Consider the following 19,544-nt stretch of genomic DNA (forward strand, 5'->3'; position numbering starts at 1 on the left):
AGCGAAGCAGCATCAAAAGTGTGTGCGTGTGTGTGAACGGTCTACATTAAAATAAAAACATAAATCTAAACTGAATGTATGAGCCGAATGTGAATTAACTAAAATAATCTAAAGATTAGTTTTTAAACTCGTGCAACACACCGCAATATAATAAGTGCAATAGCTGTAGCGGCAACAGCAATCAAATTCGCAGAAAGAAAAAAAACAAATAGCATAACCTCGCTCCATTCCATTTCCTCCCCCTCAAAAAGCACCGTCTCACTACCACTCTAACAATTTGAACAAGCTCGAAATTTGTTATGTTGGTTTTTTTTATGAGTAGAAAAAACAATTTATTAAACATTAAACTTAAAATGTAATAAAAGCAACAAATTGTGCTACCGCCCACCACCACGTTGAAAGCCAACGAAATACTTTTCTCCTGCTCCACGCCTTCAACGCCGTAGCCTCCAGGAGCTTCTGCTTCTTCTATTACATCTGCATCATCGTCATCTAATTCTGGCTAGCCCCACTGGGGGAGACACACGGGCTTTTTGGCATTTGACGAATTCAGGACATGCAAAGAGCATTTCAATCTGTGGTGCTGGTAAGTCATCTGTCCTCCTGCTCATTGACCTCTTGCTCCTCTTCCTCCTCCTTCTTTCCCAGCCTTTTCCTGTCGCTCTTTCTCTATCTTTATCTTTCTCATGTCACACAGTCTCTCCTATGTCTCTGTGTGTACTTAAAATGCTCTTTTGATTCGTGTTGTTCGTGCGTTGGCATCTTTTTGGCTATTTGCACTTTTACTTTCAGTTTTTTTTTTCCCCCATTTTGCTTTCTTTATCTCCTCCTCTTTTTGTGGACCACTTGCGTCATGTCTAGGCGCACTTAATGCACATACACACACACAGTCTCAAACACACACTCATTCGTTCAGATTTGCTAGTTATCGCCGTTTAAAGTTGATTATTAATACATTTTTCAAAAGGCATGATCCCAAAGACGGAAGTCATGAAATTAAATATGTATACAAAAAACAATAGAATTCGTCTTAAAGCATTCGCTTTTTGTTGTTAGACAATCTAAAATCCTTTGATAAAGTATGGAACAAAATATATTTAAATCAGAGCGGCTAAAAAATGGTTTTAGTTTATCTACAATGCGTATTATTAAGGGTTTTTAAAATTTTTCGAATTTTGAGATTTTCTACCAAGGTGTGTTGGAAATAATAACACTTATAAGCCATTTTGGAAATTGTTCTCACTTTATTTTCTTAAGTAATTTTGCTTCGCTATGTTCAAAAATTAATAAATTTATAAGGCAAATTTTATTTATTCAGGAAAATACAGGTTTTTGTAGAACCAAAATTGAATCAGAAAAGAAAATATTATCTGAAATTTAGATTATAAAACTTTTTTTATTTCCATGGATAATACACCGAATAGTTTAGGAAACGGAAAAGAAGAATTAAAATATGTCTTAAACCGTGGATAGGCGAACAAATTTTATTTCGAAAATGAAGCAATGCAAGATCTTAATTTCGATTCTTAAAAACAAAGACATATGTACATATGTATGTAGCTATTTGCTATTATGAAAGTTAAATTGATAACAAATAAACTTTTGTTTTTTTAATTCAAATGTCCCCATGCTTTTAGAGGGTAATTCATTTGCCTATTCCACAAAGAAATGAACGATTATTTACCCCCACACACTTTTGGTTGTTTTGCATTATATTTTTCTTCTGCTCATTTGTTTTTTTCTTTTTTGGGTCAAATATGAAATGCATAGAGAAGAGATGATGATGCTATCTTTAGTTTTATCTAAATATAGATGCTAAACTACCCCCAATGGGGTAATAATAACTGAAAATAATTAATCAACCAATTGTTGGCAATTATAACAGAAGAGACCCATTTCTCGTGAAGGGACAATAGACTTTTGAGGGGCACCTGCATAGCCCCACCCACCTTTTTCTCAACCAAACACACACACACACAGACACTTTGCCTTCACCTATGTATATCCACCATATCTTTCAGCTGACAGGGGCTGTTTTATTAATAAATCGAAGAGCCGCAAACTGATGGAAGACGACTGTGCGAGGTGGGGCGAGGTGAGGTGGGAAATAGCCGATAACCCGTCTAGGGTCAGGCATTTCTCCACCCACTTTATGTTGGAGCTGGCAGCGGCGTCTATGTGACGCCGCGCCACTGCTCAGTTTAGTCTCATTTTCAGCATTTTGCTCCAATTTTACTGCTCTCTAGACTGGGCTCTTCCTCTGCGTGTCCCTCTCACTACAACACTCAGCTGCGGTTGCCACTCAGAGAGACATGTTATGTGCCGCTGCCGCCTGTGCCTCACTTGTTGTGCATCAGTTGCAATTATCAGCTACTCGTGGTTCGAAGCAAGAAGAAAAAACAAAATAAAACAAAAATAAATACCAAAAACAGTAGAAATAAAATTAGAAAGGCAATTTAATTACTCATACGCCATGTGGTCGAGCTAAAAAAAGCTACAAGAAAAAAATTACACCTTTGTTTGAACAATTTGTTGCATCAACAAAATGCAGCTAACTCGACGGTAAAGTGTGTGTTTTTTTTTTGAGTCCATATTTTATAACCGCATCCAAATATAATTACCTTTTGGTATCCTTCACCACCTCCAGCCCACTCCCTGTTTGTGCCTAAGGTAAAAAGGTTATTTTTTTCAAGTGAAATTGTGCAAAATGATGAGAGGATTCAAAATCGTGTAATGTATGACGAGGACAACAACAGCAAGGACATAAAAAGGGTTCGACATTCTTTGACCACACGCTTGGCTGCTGCTGCCAGGAAATAAATAGAGGGTGATGTGATGTTGAAGGATGTGGGAGGGGGAAGGGTGATGAGTTTTGCGGTTGGTATTTTGGTGTGAGACAATTTTTGAGTGACTGTAAAAGTGTGTGTGTGAGTATGTACTGTCATTCATTTTAGTTGGTTTTTCCATACCCTTTATCTATGACTAAGAAATCAAAGAGTATACCCAATTGCTTATGGCTTATACAAGTTTAATTTTTTACTCTTTTTCAATATAATATGACAAACTTAAAGGTATGCAGATGTCATTAAAGATATTCTCTTCTTGATATGGCACTTAAAAAAAGGTGAATAAATAAAATTGTATTATATATAAAGTGTTTTGATTGTTTGGATAAATTGCTTAAAGGGTTGAGATAACTTTGCTATTTCCTTTCGAACAGCAAGCAACATGTGTTTAGAAGTTCTTTATTCTATTTATATTTAAATCAAAAAAAAGGTATACAGTTAGTTTGATTTGTTGACTTTTACTTTTAGGGGTCTATAGGGGGACTAAAAAATATCTTAATACGAGACCATATTTTATAGATATATGCACAATCGAACAGTCGGTTATGCCCAAACTAGAATAGGTAGATTTTGTTGACCACAGATTTCGATTCCTTGATTTCTAATTACCACAAAAAAAGTCATTTTGCACCTTAAAATGGAATGCAGACTGTCTCTCATCTGAACGCCCCCACGCAGGCTATAAACTATACACGAAGGCTAATCAGTAACTGTTAAATGAGGAAAATATACTACCACAAAAACAAAACTTCGAAACCGGTCAAATAATAGTTACCAACGATTTTACGCCTTAAATAACTGATATTCCCTCATCCCAATAAATCTATATCTAAATCCGCACATTGGGGACAGTGTTTGCCTCATTGTTCACCTCTTTTTCTTTCTCTCTTTACTTACCTGTCAATCATTTTCTTTTGGGGCCTTTCGTTTTTAATACAAAATCAATTTGGCTTGTCGACTATTGATGCATTAAAGCATATTAAGGTGAAGGTTGCCAAAACAAAGTGTTTGAATGTAAAAAGGGAAAAAGGGACAACAATAAGCATTTTAAATATGTTCGGAATCGTATTTTTTATTTTGATTTATTTTTTTCGAAACAAACATTTACAGAGATATGCATTGGGGGAGGAGGGGACTGGAGGGTTAACATTTTTTGGGTTTCTTACAATCTAAATAAAGCACATTTTGTGAGAAAGAGAGCGAGAAAAAAAAGTTATGCCCTAGAGATGCAGGAACAAACTATTTTAGCCTTATATATTTTCGATAATATTTCAAAAACAAAAGTCAGCTATGCCTCTGCATCCCTACATGAGATGGACTTCCTTCTTTCGTTTTGATACATTGCGCTTAGACATAGCCACTGGATTCCAGTTTAATGGCACCCTCATAGGTGGGCAAACCAGATCTATCAATGATTTTACTCATATCCAAACTGATGATGCCATTGTCATTGATATGATCCAGATTTTGTGCAGTCGAAGAGGAAGATGTTGGTGCAGCCGCCAGAGTTTCCTCTTGCACCGCCTCCGTGTCATTTTCCTGATGCATTTGCGTTGCAGCATTATCATTTTCATCATTTTCAACCAACTCGCTTGTCTCTACAGTAGCATTGCCATTAGCCAAGTCGCTGTCCCGTTCAACCTCCGGCTGCTGCTCTTGCTCGATTTCCTGCTCGTCCTCTGCAGCTTCCTGTTGCTGCCGCATTTCTTCGCCCGTTGATGTGGCCAAATTTAAGCCGCTTTCCACCGACAAAGCTGACATAGTCATGTGCTCATCTCCATCTCCGAAGTCCATATTGTCATAGCGAAATTTACCACAAAGAGGGCAACCGCGACGATAATGATTATGTTGATGAGATTGCTGGAGATAACGACGCCCGAAGCTATTAAGTCCCTGTTTACGTGCCGCCATCATGGCTGAAGGAGTAGCCGTCGATGATGATGGTGATGTTCCTCCCGCGAATGTGTCCATTTCCATGCAGTTGCCACTGCTTCGTGCTGCCACAGCTGCTGCAGCTGCATTCCACATATTCTCAACTTCTGCACGCTGCAGAGAGCAACAGGATTGGGCATTCAAAGCTCTTTTCAATTGTTTATTAATCAGTGATCCTCCGCCAGTTCCTCCACCCCTGCTGCTGCTGCCGGCCAATGCCATTGCATCGACACTGCCATCGGGTGTACCGCGACAACAGCCACTGCTACCACCACTTTCTCCTCCTCCTCCTGTTGCCAACAGTTGTTGTTGTTGTTGCTGCTGCTGCTGCAGGCTACTTATATCCAAGGAGGATCTATAACCCGGCGGCGGAGATATGCGTTGCATTAAAAGTTGTTGCTGCTGCTGCAGTTGCAGTTGTAGTTGCTGTTGCTCCATCTGTTGCTGATGCTGCTGCTGCAACTGTTGCTCATGTAAGACAACTGCATCATACGAGGGCGGCGGTTCATGATGCAAAGCCGGCATGGCGGCTAAGCCATCTGTGGAATCGCCCAGAAATAAACCAGATGTCTCATAGCACTACAAAGAAAAAATGTTTACAATTAAGGTTAAAACTAGTTGTGGTAAGAAAAGTTTTGGAATGTCTTAACTTAGCTTAGCACACCATAAAATTACCGATGACACCTTTAAAATCTATACCTTGAATGAGGTAGAATGAGATAGACGTAAATCCAAAGCAAGTTTCTCTTAAAGCAGTTAAAGTATTTGTTACATTTTCCTTTCTCCTTAAGCTAAAATGGTCGTTCAGGAAAAACTCATTTACTACATTAGCTGAGATGGCAGCCGGCAAGTTGTCACTAGCCGAAGCCAAAGCCGCCGCCGCCGCCAAGTGAAGTGAAATTTATTCGTAACAAATAAAAAAGTTTAAATTGCACACATCATAAATTTATTTGTAGACAGAAGAAAAAGCAGGCTCGCGCCCTCTCTAACCTCACCTCAGGACATTTGACATTTGGCCAGGCCAGTGGCTAACATTGATTTACGTGGAAAATGTGTAGCTATTCCCTTTTTTGTTGTTTTTCCTCCTCATTTCGCTTTGCTTTTCCCCAAAGGACCAACAAACCACAATGAAAGTCAGACAAAAGCCAAAGCACAATTGTCGCGCCCTTTTACTTTGGGGACGGCAGTTGTTGTGGCACCTGTTAAATGCTCCATATAAATATCCATTATACTTGGAGGGACCACCCACTCCTTCTGCCACCCCAACTTTCATTGACATCGTTTTGCTTACTTTCTCTTTTTCTAACGTAGTGAAAATTTCAAAAGTTCTTTAATTGACTATTGAAATTAAAGTTAGAAATGAAGAGTATACAGTATTTGATGGGTTAACTCACCTGTTCCACGCTATATATCTCCATATTTGGATCATTTTCCATCCATTGATGTTGCTGCTGTCTGTAGGCGGCTTCAGTACGTTTTTTAATATTACGATGACAACAATAGCAGACAACACACAATATTGTTGTTATCAAGGATAACATGGCACTGCAACAACAACAACAACAAAATTAATAATAGTAATAGCATTAACAATGAATATTCGAATTGGAAATTGATTACATGGCACATGGAGATGGAGATGGGGGGCCAAAAAGTGTAGAGGTTGCGCCATAATAGATGATGACCATTTCGGCTCCTTTATTAATACAATTTTCTCTTGTACAAATTACAAATGACAAAACGAATTCCTTTTTGCTTTCCTCTTGACTTTCATCTCTGTCTCTCTTTCTCTTTCATTTTGGTGTTCATTCATCATGTTACTTTTAATTATAATTTTGCGCAAAATTCACTGTTTACACTTTCTCACAATAATAAATTTCTGCTATTTTTCCCATTTAAAACGGACGAACAACTATTGTTGTTGTTGTTGACTTGGATTTCAATTCTAGGTATGCTGCACTGTCTAAACAGTTGTTTCAACATAAGCTTCTCATTATTTAGATTAAGTTTCAAATGCGAAATAAATGCATATTTTGAGTAACAAAAAGCGAAAAATATCAAAAAACATTTATAGCTTAAAACCATATTTTAAAAAATTGTTATTCCAAAAAATTTGGCACTATATAAAGGAGAATATAATACGGAAAATTCGTTGGAACTATCTTTGAAAGTATACGCATAAAAATGTCTGATTAAATTAACTCAAAATTGAAGATATTAAAGTGAAGCCTGATAACTCGCAAAAGGACCAACGATAAATAGATAACACAACACGCGTGACTTAATTATGTTTTAATTCTTACAATTGGCACTTTGTAAGGTAATCAAGCATTGATTATATCTAGGAACTGTTGTGCATTTTCTTTGTTGTTCTTCAACACTGTTGGCTAGTGTTTACCATAAATAGCTTATCGAATGTGACAGCTCGCTTAGCAAATTTAAATGGTTTTTTCGTTTTGTTCAAAATATAAGCTATACTGAAAGTATTAGAAACTTCGAAAGTTTTTGCAATAAATACATCTTTTTATGAACCAATTAACAATATTTGCTTTTAGCTTATACAATATGTCATTTGACATTGTGTCTATAAATTTGGCCTTAACAATCGAAAACTTTAGATTAGAAAGCATTTAAATCAAATTCTTTTATGTTGTTTTAATGTTTTTTAGATAATAAAAAACAACAGACTTAACCTTACTTAAGTCAATTTCACCTAACATAATTCAAGTGGCGGCCAAACCTTCTCCCAATTGGCATGTTCTGTTATCAACTCAGGTATTCTTAATACATAGATATATTTGTGGGTGTGTGTGTGTGTGTGTGTGCGAAAACCATTCAATGTAATTCCCTTAAGTAGCGTTTTTTTCAGAAGATAGCCTCAATTTCTGGCTATGAAATCTGTGTTACAAGTCACAAGTCAATGACGTCAGTTCGTTTACTATAGAGAATGCAGGCACTTGACCAGTTTCACTGCCCTGTGGTCTGTCTAAGTTCTCACTCCTTACTTTACGCCCCTTCTTCAAGTTCCAGCCTGTCTGTCGATTCGTTTTTTCCCTAGTTCACGCAATTTCTTGCATGTCAACAGTTCATTATATACATTATATATATATATATATATAGGCCCCCTACATATAAAATGTAGGACTATCAGCGGCATGTGTAGCGCGTTCTCTTCTCTTTTCTTCTGCCTTTTTGTTTCCCAATGAACTGCCCCAGCCATATTCAGCGGAATCGATAAAAATGTAGTTAAAATAAAGTTTTTGGTAGAGCCTGCCGCTTGCTGCGTCTCTTGTTCCGCCTCCTATCTAAGAGCATAAAAAGGGGAAACTTTTGTTGACAATTTTGATGTTATTTTTGTTAACCCAATTCGGGGTTTATTCATTTTTTTTAACCGAAGCTCGTGTTGCATAAAAATAAATTTTAATAACCCAACACACTGACAGACAACTAGAATGACTGAGAACAGAGAGAAAGAGAGAGAGAGAGACAAAAAGGGGGAAAGGGGCAAAGCATCTAGCAATTATAATTATTTTGTTAAAAAGGAAAGAAAAGAAAATAGAAGACAAGAGAGACAAGTAAGAGAACTGAGACATCAACTTGCTATTCTCCTTTTTCCTCCCACTTGTCTTATGTCTCTTGAATTTTTGATGCTTATTAATTTGCTGCTTTTGCTTGACTCATAAATCAAGCGGCAGAGAAATGATCTAGATCTGGTGGCTAATGCGAAATGATGATGGAAAAGGTAATGCACACATATAGGAAAATTAGGGCAATTACCGACTACCTTTACCGCCTTCCTAACGCCCCCTCAAAAAGCAGTTACATTTTAATTTATGTCCTTTTATCACATTCAATTCTGACACACATGCCATTAAATTTCACTTGCTGGCATCAAAAGTGATGTTTCAAGAAAAAATTTAATTTTAATTTGAATAAAAAAAATTACTACAAAAATTGCTCTGGCACAAAAAAAAAAAGGAAAATCTGTCAATTTTACTTAACATTAAGTGGCCACAAAGAAGGCAAGACTAGGATATACATTTTTCTCAATTTTGATTAGTAGGTCAGATCAGATAACTAAAATGTACTTAATTGAGCTGTCTATGAAAGTCAAACATGACTGGACAAACCAACTAATCTAAACAATTAATTATTTTTTTCTAATTAAAAAAGCATTGAACAAAATGTATAGAACAGAATGTGGATATTAGATATCAACAAATCATACACAATAATGAAAATGTAGAAACATTTGGTAATTATTTTCTCTTTCAGTTGTTTTGACAAATTATAAACTGTCTGTGTATATAATTGTCTAAAGTAATTCTTGCCAACTAAAGAATAAACAAAACGAATTTACAATAACTGTTAAGTTAGTTGTTTAGATAATTTGATTGATAAGTAACATTTTAAAGGAGTTCCTCAAATGTCTCTTAGCATTAGCATTGCTATTAATACACAACTAAACTACTTAGCAAGAATTTTAAATCTCTTGTATCTAAGCTGGTTTAAGTCTTTAATTTTTGGTTAAAACTCAAAAGAAAAAGCAAGCGAATTCTATTCAATTACCTTTTGGGCGACCCCAAAAAGTATGCTACATTTCTTAAGCAACTTTACCAATTGGGTGAGCTGCAGCTTTTATTCGTTCCCCAAAATGTAGGCAACAATTTTTGGTGGAAAATTTAAAAAATTTATGAACTTTTCTCTTGGCTTTTATAATAGGAAAATTTTTTGTTTGAGCTAACACAAACGTGACACATTTATGACACATACACGTAAATGAATAAGATATTTATAGTTTGTGTGAGTGAGACAGGGGAGCGAGTGTGAGTGAGTGAGAGAGAACGAGTTTGATTGACTTACCCGCCGAGTAGCAAATTTACATTGCCATTGACGACATGAGCATAGGATTGACTACCGCCAGCAGCATGACCGCCGCCACCACCAATTGCACCACCATTCGATGTTGCACCATTGGCTAGACCACGCTGCTGATGATAGAGACCCAAACCACTAGAATAATAGGTGGTAAATGATGAGGAGCTAGAGAAATGCTCTTCACTGCTGGGCGAACTAATAGATGAAGATAGAGTAGAAGCTGTCGTTGATGTTGCCGATGCTGTGCTAGACGTTGTTGATGTTCCGGACATTCCGGATATTGCTGTTGCAGATGCTATGGCATTTTGTTGCTGTTGTTGTTGTTGATGATGTTGCATTTGACTGACTGCAGCTAATATTGCATAACGTTTCAAAGACATTATATGTATATATATACACTATACACTATATTTAAAATCAAGGCGATTGCATAACGATTAGCATTACAATGCCATTAACACGCACACCTAGACACACACAAACACGAAGGCAAACACACACGCACACTCGAGAAGCACACAATGTAGTGTGTCGTCTGGACAGGCAAGGACAAATGAACTTGTCTGAATTGGCTTAGTTCTAGCCGAACCAAAACGTTACGTTACGATCGATGGCCAAAACTTACTGACTAACTAACTAACAGAGACTTCGGATTTTTGGTGGCTATTTCCGTTATCCTGTGCGTCCTGGCAAATGCGTTGCCTTAATGCAACTGAATCTTGGCCCGGCTTGCTGACTTTGCTGACTGACTGAACCAAAACGTAAGCAACGAGCCAACCAACCAACCAACCGACTGTCTAAACTGACTGACTGACGACTCGTTTGGGCCTGCCCTGAATGTTCCTGGTTGCTTGGCTTATCCTTTTGTGTGTGTGCTGTGTTGCTCTGTGTGTTTTATGTTGTGCCACGAAGTTGCTTAGGCAACCAACGATGGCGAAGGCAAAACGAAGAGTCCTTCGGCCTCTGTCTCACTGTTGCTGTTGCTGCTGCCATTTCTGTTCGCCTGCTACAAGTTGCGTCGCCATTTTGCTGTTGCTTTTGAATACTGTTTTCCCTTTTCTCTCTTTTTTTTGTTTGTTTTTTTTTCAAGCATTTGTATTGAGCTTCCTCTTTTTTGCCATCTCTCTTTGTGTTTGTGTGTGTGTGAGTGTGTACGGTTCCTGCACGTTTCACATCAAATTGAGCGCCAAATGCTTTACTATATTCATATGGCTTGCCATTATCCATTGTTGTTGTTGTTCGCCGTCTTTGTTGCTTTTGTTGCCGTTGTTGTTGTTGTTGTTGTGGCAACCGTGCATGCCATTTGAACAACACTTGTCGCCAACTGACATTTTTCACGGCATGCGACCATAAATAATAATGCGACTCAAAGTCCAAACAGTTGCATACCATTATATTGCTTATACCAGGATATACATAATTGAGATCGAAATATGATAAACTAAGAAAAAACATAAACAATTTTGCTTTGCTCTAAGTGGTTGATGAATGGTCTTCAGACCACTTTTGACTCATTGATTTACATTCTGAAAGTATTTCTTGAAACTACTTAATCGACTTAATCTAATTTAGAGTGAAACTGATTAATACAATATTTAGCCTCCACCAACCCAATCATTAATTATGTGAAGCATATATAATCACGCCTGGTACCATTTACGATTTGAAAGCAATTTATTTGCCTTTAAATCATTTTCGGATTATTAAGTGGATCCAATTACCTTTGAGAAGCACACACGCTTTACCACTCATAGCTAGTCCCAGATAAAGTAGTTTCAGCAATGATTTTGAAATGCAGACAAACCCGATTTTACATGTCTTCAACATTTTCTTAGAGTAAACTGATTATCGAAATTGATCACTATCAGTAGGTCCTGAAAGGAACTCTAGGAAGAAAGTTATTGCTCTTGGGCTGGCTTCTACCTAAAACCGAAACCGATCTAAGGTTTTATGTTACTTCATCTTAGCTTCTTAAATGAAAAGTAATAAATTATGAGGTTGAATTTCATTAAAATTGTTAAAGTTTATTATTTCATGCGTCTTTTGCTTTCCATTCTAAGCAATTACTCTTTTTTAAGATACAATCTTTATGATATATTAGCATATAAATTTTCAAATTATTTGAAAATATCTCATAATGCAGTTCACATCAAGTGTGAATGTATTTTATGGTGGGCACGTTTTATTGCCACACATTACGCAAATTATATGTAATTTCTATTGTCTAATTGGCAGCTGTTGCCCCACAATCTAATTGAAATGCATAAGCAATTTACCGGTAAATTGCTGAAACCAAATGCCACATTTTTTATTTTATATATGTGACCATGACTAATATTTTTCACTGTGAGTGTGAGTGAAGCTTGGGTAGCTTCTCAGCTTCTTAGGCAGCTGCACACAATCGCAGGCAAAAAGGTAATATGATGGTGGATAAAGGGGCGACAGGTCGGCCGACTGGTTCAAGAACATATGTAAATAGTTGCACGCCATTTTTTTCCCCTCTTGTGAGTGTGTGTATATATATATTTTTGTTTCTCTGTGGGTTTTTAGTTTGCGTTTTCCGTTTACTGTTGTTGTTGTTACATTTTTTGGGCCATGCCAACTGTCGACCATCTTGGAAAATCCGTGCCTAGGTTTGGCCAGGCTTAGTTGGCAATGGTTTTTTCTCTTCCACACTAGTTACTTACTACACCTCGAGTGTTGCGCGCGCCCTGTAGCTGAAGAGGCACGTTCATTGCGCTTGTCCATGGGCAACAACAGCAGCGACAGAACAGTTGCCACAATTTAAGTTCTTGTCACTTTTGTGTTAGACACTGAAAAGACAAAAGGGAAATATTTGTCAATTCGCAGCGAACAAAACGAACGAACAGATGAAGACGATGAGAATGATGAGGATGATGATGATGCCACGGCTGCTGCCCGTGCTGCCTTTCAACAGTTGGCAGTCAACGTGACTGACTCATTAGAGGTCCCCTGACTCAGTCTCTGTCTCTGTCAGTCTGTCTGCCTGTCTCTCTGCTGTGCGTGTGTGTGTGTGGGTTTCCCTTTCTTCAAAATGATGGATAGTTTTTGGCGCTGCTGGTCATTGAGTGCGGCCACAATGCGCAAGCGTTGCTGCGGGTAAGCCAAAAACCAAACCAAACGAAATGTAAACCAAAACCGTAGCTCACAAATGTATGCTACATTTTTTTTCCTTCTCATGACATTCGACAAACGCACTGTGTCCTGAAACTCATTAAATGCAAATTAAATTTTAAATAATCACTATTGCAGTAAATAAAATAAAAAAGAAAACTCTCATTTTTAATTTTTTTTTTTTTTTTTTGTAATAAATGCAAATAATTTTCTACACGGTTTGATATGTACTTCTTTTGAACCACTGCCACAGTCATCTGCAATTAGTTCTGGGTAGAGGAACTAATGAGGCTGTCACCATGATACCAACAACCTTTGCAATCCTTTTTTACCATCTTGTTCGCCTTATTTTTAAAACATTAATTATGCAAAGCCTGTTGATTTATTATGCTCAAGGTAATGCAGAGGGGTACAAAGATATTTCTATGGGTCATAACACGTCCAAGCGCAACAAATGTGTCTATGTGTGTGTATGGGTGTGGGTGGTGGGTGTGGGTGTGTGTATGTTTGCATGTTTTCTGCATTTATTTCATACTCCGTCATATGCTCATTTCTTTGCGTTTTTTCACTTCTTTTTTTTGGCTTTATGAAAAATTTAAGTTCCACTTCATCGATTCATATGGCAACGCACGCAAAGGTTATACACCAAGGTGTGCCCTAAAAAACACCTACACTCACACACACACACACAACCAACTTAGTCTAGCTAGCCCAGAGAGTCACTGCATGGTGCCAGTCACCAGCTAGGTCACAAGGTCTTGCCCCAAAACAAAACTAAATGAGACAAAAAAGAAAAACGAAACTGTTTTCCTGTTTTAAGTAATTGTAATTCAATTGAATTGCATAGGCAAAATTTACACAGAGAAAAACTACTAGAGGGTGAGGGAAACAGACATACAGAAACAGACGTACACATACATACATACATACATACATATATACATAAGTATTTGAAAAACCAAAATAATTCCTTGTGATTTTAATTCATTTATTTTTTTAAGCCTTGAAACGGAAAACTGAAGGTTTGAAATGAATCTTTTCTTACACAAAATATTTCATTTAGGCTTCTTAGAAAATTACCTATTTTTTAAATCATATTCATATGGGAACTTATAAAAAGAAGTATATATAGATCTCACAATCAGTAGTTCTTTGTGTCAAAGGGTCCAAAACTCAAATGTTGTAGTTTTTTCATTAATTTTATAAAGAAACTTTGACTATTTAAAGAGCTGTGAGCAAAACTTTTGACTAGTATTGTATTCAAAGTAAAGAATTTTAGTATTAAAGAAGTCTTTTAATTATTTATTTCTTGTTCTCGTTTTATTGGCCTTGATATCCAATTCTATTAGCCTATAGTGTATAAATAAATTCATGTCTGTATATAAAAATACATATTATACCATATAAAGTTTATTCTTCACGTCTATTAGGGTCTCTCAGTGAAATATATGTAGGTCAAGCTTAACTAAACACATTCCCCAAAATTTATTTGTTAATTCAATAATGTAAAATCCTTGAGGGAGTAAAGTTGTGGATTTCCCCTTCTTATTTCTCCTTATTTTATCTACTGGAACACACACCCATTGAAAAAACTGACTTTAACTACAGGTTGTTGAACAAAGGAGTTTAACTCATAATTTTCTCACTCCTAATGCAGCTTTGAAGATATCAAATTTAGTAAACTTTCCTAAATCGACAATGAGCTTAGTATTTAAACTGATATATTTTTGGTAACCATAAGTTTAGATGGATGTGCTGCGTCCTAGTTAATTGTTTGCGTGTCCTACCAATGTAAGATAGCTGGGCGGTTATGGTTGGGGTTGGGTTTTTGAGTAAACAACTTTCCGCTATTCCCATGTTTTAATGGCCCCATTCCCTAAGGGTCTTTCCTTTTGATTTTATCGCACGTCAAGCCCAAGTCGCGAGCATTGATTAAAGTTCAATGTAGGGCAAGAAAATAAGAAAAATATCAAAGAAGTTAGCTTTGGCTGTGCCGAAGTTTATATACCCTTGCAGTCCTTGGCCACAATATTTTTACTTGTTCCAAATTCTTTTTCTGTATCAATGCACAGTATGTATATGTTTATATATGTTTCTTCTAGAACTATATGATATAGTTGTCCGATCCTGACAATTTTCAAACTTTATCTGCTCCGGGCTATAAGTAGCTCAAATATCAAGTTTCATCCCGATAGCTCTTAAAATGGCGGCGTAAAGTTGATTTGCATAGACGCACGGACGTACAGACGGACATGTCTATATCGAGTCACCTTTTTATGCTGATTAAGAATATATATACTTTATCGGGTCGGAAGCGGCTCCTTCTGTGCGTTACAAACATCTGACCAATTTTATAATACCCTTTCCAAGGGTATAAAAAGGGAAAGGGCTTCTTTGCGTTCATTATTATTATTGTGCAATTTATCCCCCAAGGTGTTCAATGGATGATGTCAACCATTGGAGGTGGTTATGTTTGTTTGTACCTTTGCGCTTCTCTTTCTATTAACTATTCGATTTTCTGTTCTCTATTTGCAGCCTACGTTATCTCTATAAGATGTCACTGGCCGTCTCTTTGCGGCGCTTTTTATTGGTTTTGGTCTCTGGAGCGATTTTCATTCTCACAGTTTTATATTGGAATCAGGGAGTGATCAAGACGCAAGCCTTCGATTTGGAGAAGCCAAGACATGGCCATAAAGATAGTGCAGCTTTTGCCATGTGAGTATCTCGAATTGAAATGTTTTTAAAATAAAATATTATTAATGTTTGTTCACATAGACCCATTGAGAAAACTTGGACCTACAAATGCGAGAGTGATCGTTGCATTCGTCTGGCCTTTAATCCCAATGGCAATAGCAATGGCAAGGGACAGAAACGTATATCATTCATCTCATGCTCCATGACCTGTGGGGATATTAATATTTGGCCTCATCCCACTATTAAATCACTGCTGAGTTCTCATACTCTACGCTTTACTACGGATGATGTCCAACTCAATTTGGATACACCGCACCGGGAGGTGCATAAACTTTTGCAAGTGGCCTTCGATTGGTTTGTCAAGGACTTAAGACAAATTCAGAGATTAGATGTTAGTAACTCTGCCTCGAGTATATCAGCTGCTGCTGCTGCCGGCGCTGCTGCTGATTCAGTGCCTGCCAGTGAGGAATCTGCCATAAGATCGAGACGACGCTCTCAATCGGATGGGAAAAATCAAAGATCCTCAATTTTTGGCTATACCTTTAGCTTGGACAAACAAGCAGGTGATGTGGACAGCTTGGAAATCAAAATAAGCGTACAAAAATCAGGGGATATTAACTTTAATATAGATAATGATGAAAGTTATCAATTGAAAACTACATGTAAGTCCGTGGAATGAACCAAGAACCTTTAAGTTAATGACTTTTTTTTTAATTTTCTAGTGGAAAAGCGCCGACTTTTGGTTCATATAACAGCACACAGCTATTTCGGAGCACGTCATGGCCTTTCTACATTGCAGCAGATCATATGGTACGATGATGAGGATCACATGTTACACACCTATGCCGGCAGTGTTATAAGTGATGCACCGAAATTTCGTTATCGTGGCCTTATGTTGGACACATCGCGTCATTTCTTCTCAGTGGAATCAATTAAGCGTACCATTTCCGCCATGGGTTTGGCTAAATTGAATCGCTTTCATTGGCATTTGACAGATGCTCAGAGTTTTCCTTACATTTCACGTTACTATCCCGAGATGGCGGAATATGGTGCCTATTCGGAGAGTGAAACGTACACGGAGCAAGATGTGAGAGAAATAACAGAATTTGCCAAAATCTATGGTGTACAAGTAATCCCGGAAATTGATGCTCCTGCCCATGCGGGCAATGGTTGGGATTGGGGTCCCAAACGGGGACTCGGCGAATTGGCCTTGTGCATTAATCAACAGCCATGGAGTTTCTATTGCGGAGAACCGCCATGCGGACAATTGAATCCGAAGAATAACCACACCTACCTCATACTACAGCGACTCTACGAAGAGTTGCTGCAGTTAACTGGGCCCACAACGGATTTTTTCCATTTGGGCGGCGACGAGGTGAACTTAGATTGTTGGGCTCAGTATTTCAATGATACGGATTTACGTGGACTTTGGTGTGATTTTATGCTGCAGACCATGGCCAGATTAAAATTAGCCAATGGTGGCCAAGCGCCTAAATATTTGGCGGTATGGTCGAGCGCCTTGACCAATACCAAATGTCTTCCAAATAGTCAATTCACTGTTCAAGTCTGGGGCGGCAGCACGTGGCAAGAGAATTACGATCTACTTGACAATGGTTACAATGTGATATTCTCTCATGTGGATGCCTGGTATTTGGATTGCGGTTTCGGTAGTTGGCGTGCCACAGGAGATGCGGCTTGTTCTCCATATCGCACCTGGCAGAATATCTACAAACATCGGCCATGGGAACGCATGCGCCTGGACAAGAAGAGGCGAAAACAGGTAGGACAACTAGTTCCGTTTGGTTTATGCTATGAGATTAGAATGTTATTCCATGTCTTGATATTTTCCTGCTCCTGATTGCCGATTTAAACTCTTTATTGAAAGACACATGGTAAATGATTAATGGCGTACATAGTCTCCAACAAATCCGAGAATTCTATATATTTTCAGGATTTGATATTATTAGGGTCTTTATTGAAGTTTTTAATAACTTAACTAGAAATATTATTTTATTTTATTTGTTTTTTTGCTGATACTAATATAAATTTTCAACTTCACTTTACAGATTCTTGGAGGCGAGGCTTGCATGTGGACAGAGCAAGTCGATGAAAATCAATTGGATAATCGACTGTGGCCTCGCACTGGTGGTCTGGCCGAACGTTTATGGTCCGATCCAAATGATGATCATGATTTTGATATTGTACCGCCGGAAGTATTTCGACGTATCTCAATATTTCGTAATCGTCTAGTCGAATTGGGCATTAAAGCTGAGGCTCTGTTTCCAAAATATTGTGCGCAGAATCCAGGCGAATGCATTTGATATTATATTTAAGCAGGCCAATTGTCGCCGCCTTCCTAAACCCGCAGGAAAACAAAAAAAACATTAACACCCGCTCCCCTTCCCAACAAAAAAAAAAAAACAAAATAAAACCCAAATGAGCGTTAGTTAGTTATTAGTATAATTGTTATTTTTTATGATATTTGAAAATGGCAAAAAAGGCGTCCACGAATAGGTGAAGTAAAAAAACACTCACACACTCAGACACACACACACAGACACACACGATATATTAATATAGCAGGCGACTGACTGTTCCAAATGGTTTCGCATGACACAGCTCTTAACCATAACTCGAATTTCTTTTTATTTTGATACAAAAAACTTAGTACAATTAATTACGAATTATTGCGCACACGAACCGTACGAGGTTATGTGATCCTCTAATCTATTAACAAACCATTACGCAAATATTCCTTTCCCCAAGAGAAACAAAATCCTCGACGAGAAGATGATCAAATGGACGTAGAGTGATTGAAACCGATAGCAGTTCATAGTTTTAGTTTTAATGTAGATTTCATACAAGAACACACCCAATTAGGTTTATATACATCATACATATATAAATATATATATATACAGGTAGATTTTAGAGAACTGATTGATCTTTTATCGAACCATAGAGATCAACAAAAAAATTGAGAGACATCCCCATTAATGAGGTTTTATTTCCATTTAATTCATATTTTAACAATAATTTTTTTAATGATTTTCGAGAAAAAGCTTTATTCGCCATGAATGTTGATAACGATTTAGTTTCTTATCCTTGCTCTCTTTTTCTAATTTTAAATTGATATTTTGTTGCCTTAAGTTTAATTTTAAATAACATTTTCAGTGATACAAACAAGGTGACCTTAAAGAAATAACAAAACAAAAAACAAAAATAATAATACAAAATTAAACTTAGTATTAGAATTATAAATAAAATTTTTGCACGCATTGGCACTTTAGCAAATTTAGTAGCTAAAAACAAAAAGAAACCAATCAGAGACGACAACAAACAAAAAAAAATGTTACATTTTATGTTCGAATATCCTGAAAATTGTTTAAGTACTTAAGTGAGAATATCAAAAAAAAAAACAAAAATCAAAAATTTAGTTTTAGTTTTCAACCTTTTTCTTGTAACTCAAAGTCACTTTAAAAACAAAACAAAAAAAAAAAAAACAACCAAACTAATAAAAGAAACAAAAACAAGTCCAAAACAAACCAAGATTTTCTTTAGATGTCTGTTTTTTAGGCTCATTTTAAGGATATTAAGTTATGACAAAGGCATTACTTCTACTGCTTATTGTATTGGCAAGTAAATACTTTAATTTTAACCAAGTTTCTAGCAAATTAATTTCTATGTTTGTATTTTTTTTAGATAAAAACGGAATCAAGCCAAAACAGACCCGTTGCTGAAAAAGTGGCGACATCTCCGCTTAGACATATAGCCAGAGAACTTGAAAATCCTTTGTCATGGGAACCAGAAGACTACTCTGCTGAAGGAGGCGATTTGAAAATCTTACATTCGCCGTGTGAATTTGATTTGCTAAGGGCACTGCAAGGATCAATTGATTATTTTCCAAAACATTGCCAGCCCATTTATCAGAATCGTTATGTGAATGAGGACTGGTATCGACTATATCGCACATACGATGCCGAGGGCTTTGTATTTGGTCAGTTCGCTGAACGTCTTCGGCGGTATGAAATTGACAGTGTTTAAACAATATCCGAGAGA

General features: G+C 37.1%; 3 protein-coding genes across 4 annotated transcripts; 2 read left to right on the plus strand and 1 right to left on the minus strand.

Moving 5' to 3' along the window:
- The first annotated feature begins 19 nt into the window (after positions 1-19).
- Positions 20-18,971, plus strand: fdl (fused lobes). 2 transcript variants are annotated; one of them, XM_068288819.1, is made up of 5 exons: positions 20-586; positions 15,327-15,506; positions 15,567-16,147; positions 16,208-17,265; positions 17,552-18,971. In XM_068288819.1, exons 2-5 carry the CDS (start codon positions 15,346-15,348, stop codon positions 17,804-17,806), a joined length of 2,055 nt encoding a protein of 684 aa, XP_068144920.1. In that variant the 5' UTR covers positions 20-586; positions 15,327-15,345; the 3' UTR covers positions 17,807-18,971. The 2 variants fall into 2 exon arrangements, with proteins under 2 accessions (XP_068144920.1, XP_068144919.1); XM_068288818.1 differs by lacking the exon at positions 20-586 and adding an exon at positions 2,545-2,562.
- Positions 3,910-10,385, minus strand: s-cup (stanley-cup). The gene is made up of 3 exons (XM_068290310.1): positions 9,642-10,385; positions 6,173-6,323; positions 3,910-5,357 (listed from the first exon to the last, which is right to left on the minus strand). Exons 1-3 carry the CDS (start codon positions 10,034-10,036, stop codon positions 4,194-4,196), a joined length of 1,710 nt encoding a protein of 569 aa, XP_068146411.1. The 5' UTR covers positions 10,037-10,385; the 3' UTR covers positions 3,910-4,193.
- A 41-nt stretch (positions 18,972-19,012) lies between the features above and the next one.
- On the plus strand, positions 19,013-19,535 carry LOC137576010 (uncharacterized). Its single transcript, XM_068288824.1, has 2 exons — positions 19,013-19,120; positions 19,188-19,535. The coding sequence occupies exons 1-2, from the start codon at positions 19,085-19,087 to the stop codon at positions 19,527-19,529; spliced, it is 378 nt and encodes a 125-aa protein (XP_068144925.1). The 5' UTR covers positions 19,013-19,084; the 3' UTR covers positions 19,530-19,535.
- Positions 19,536-19,544: the final 9 nt, after the last annotated feature.

The sequence above is a fragment of the Drosophila tropicalis genome, unplaced genomic scaffold, assembly GCF_018151085.1.
Source record: "Drosophila tropicalis isolate 14030-0801.00 unplaced genomic scaffold, ASM1815108v1 contig_593, whole genome shotgun sequence".
Classification (NCBI taxonomy): domain Eukaryota; kingdom Metazoa; phylum Arthropoda; class Insecta; order Diptera; family Drosophilidae; genus Drosophila; species Drosophila tropicalis.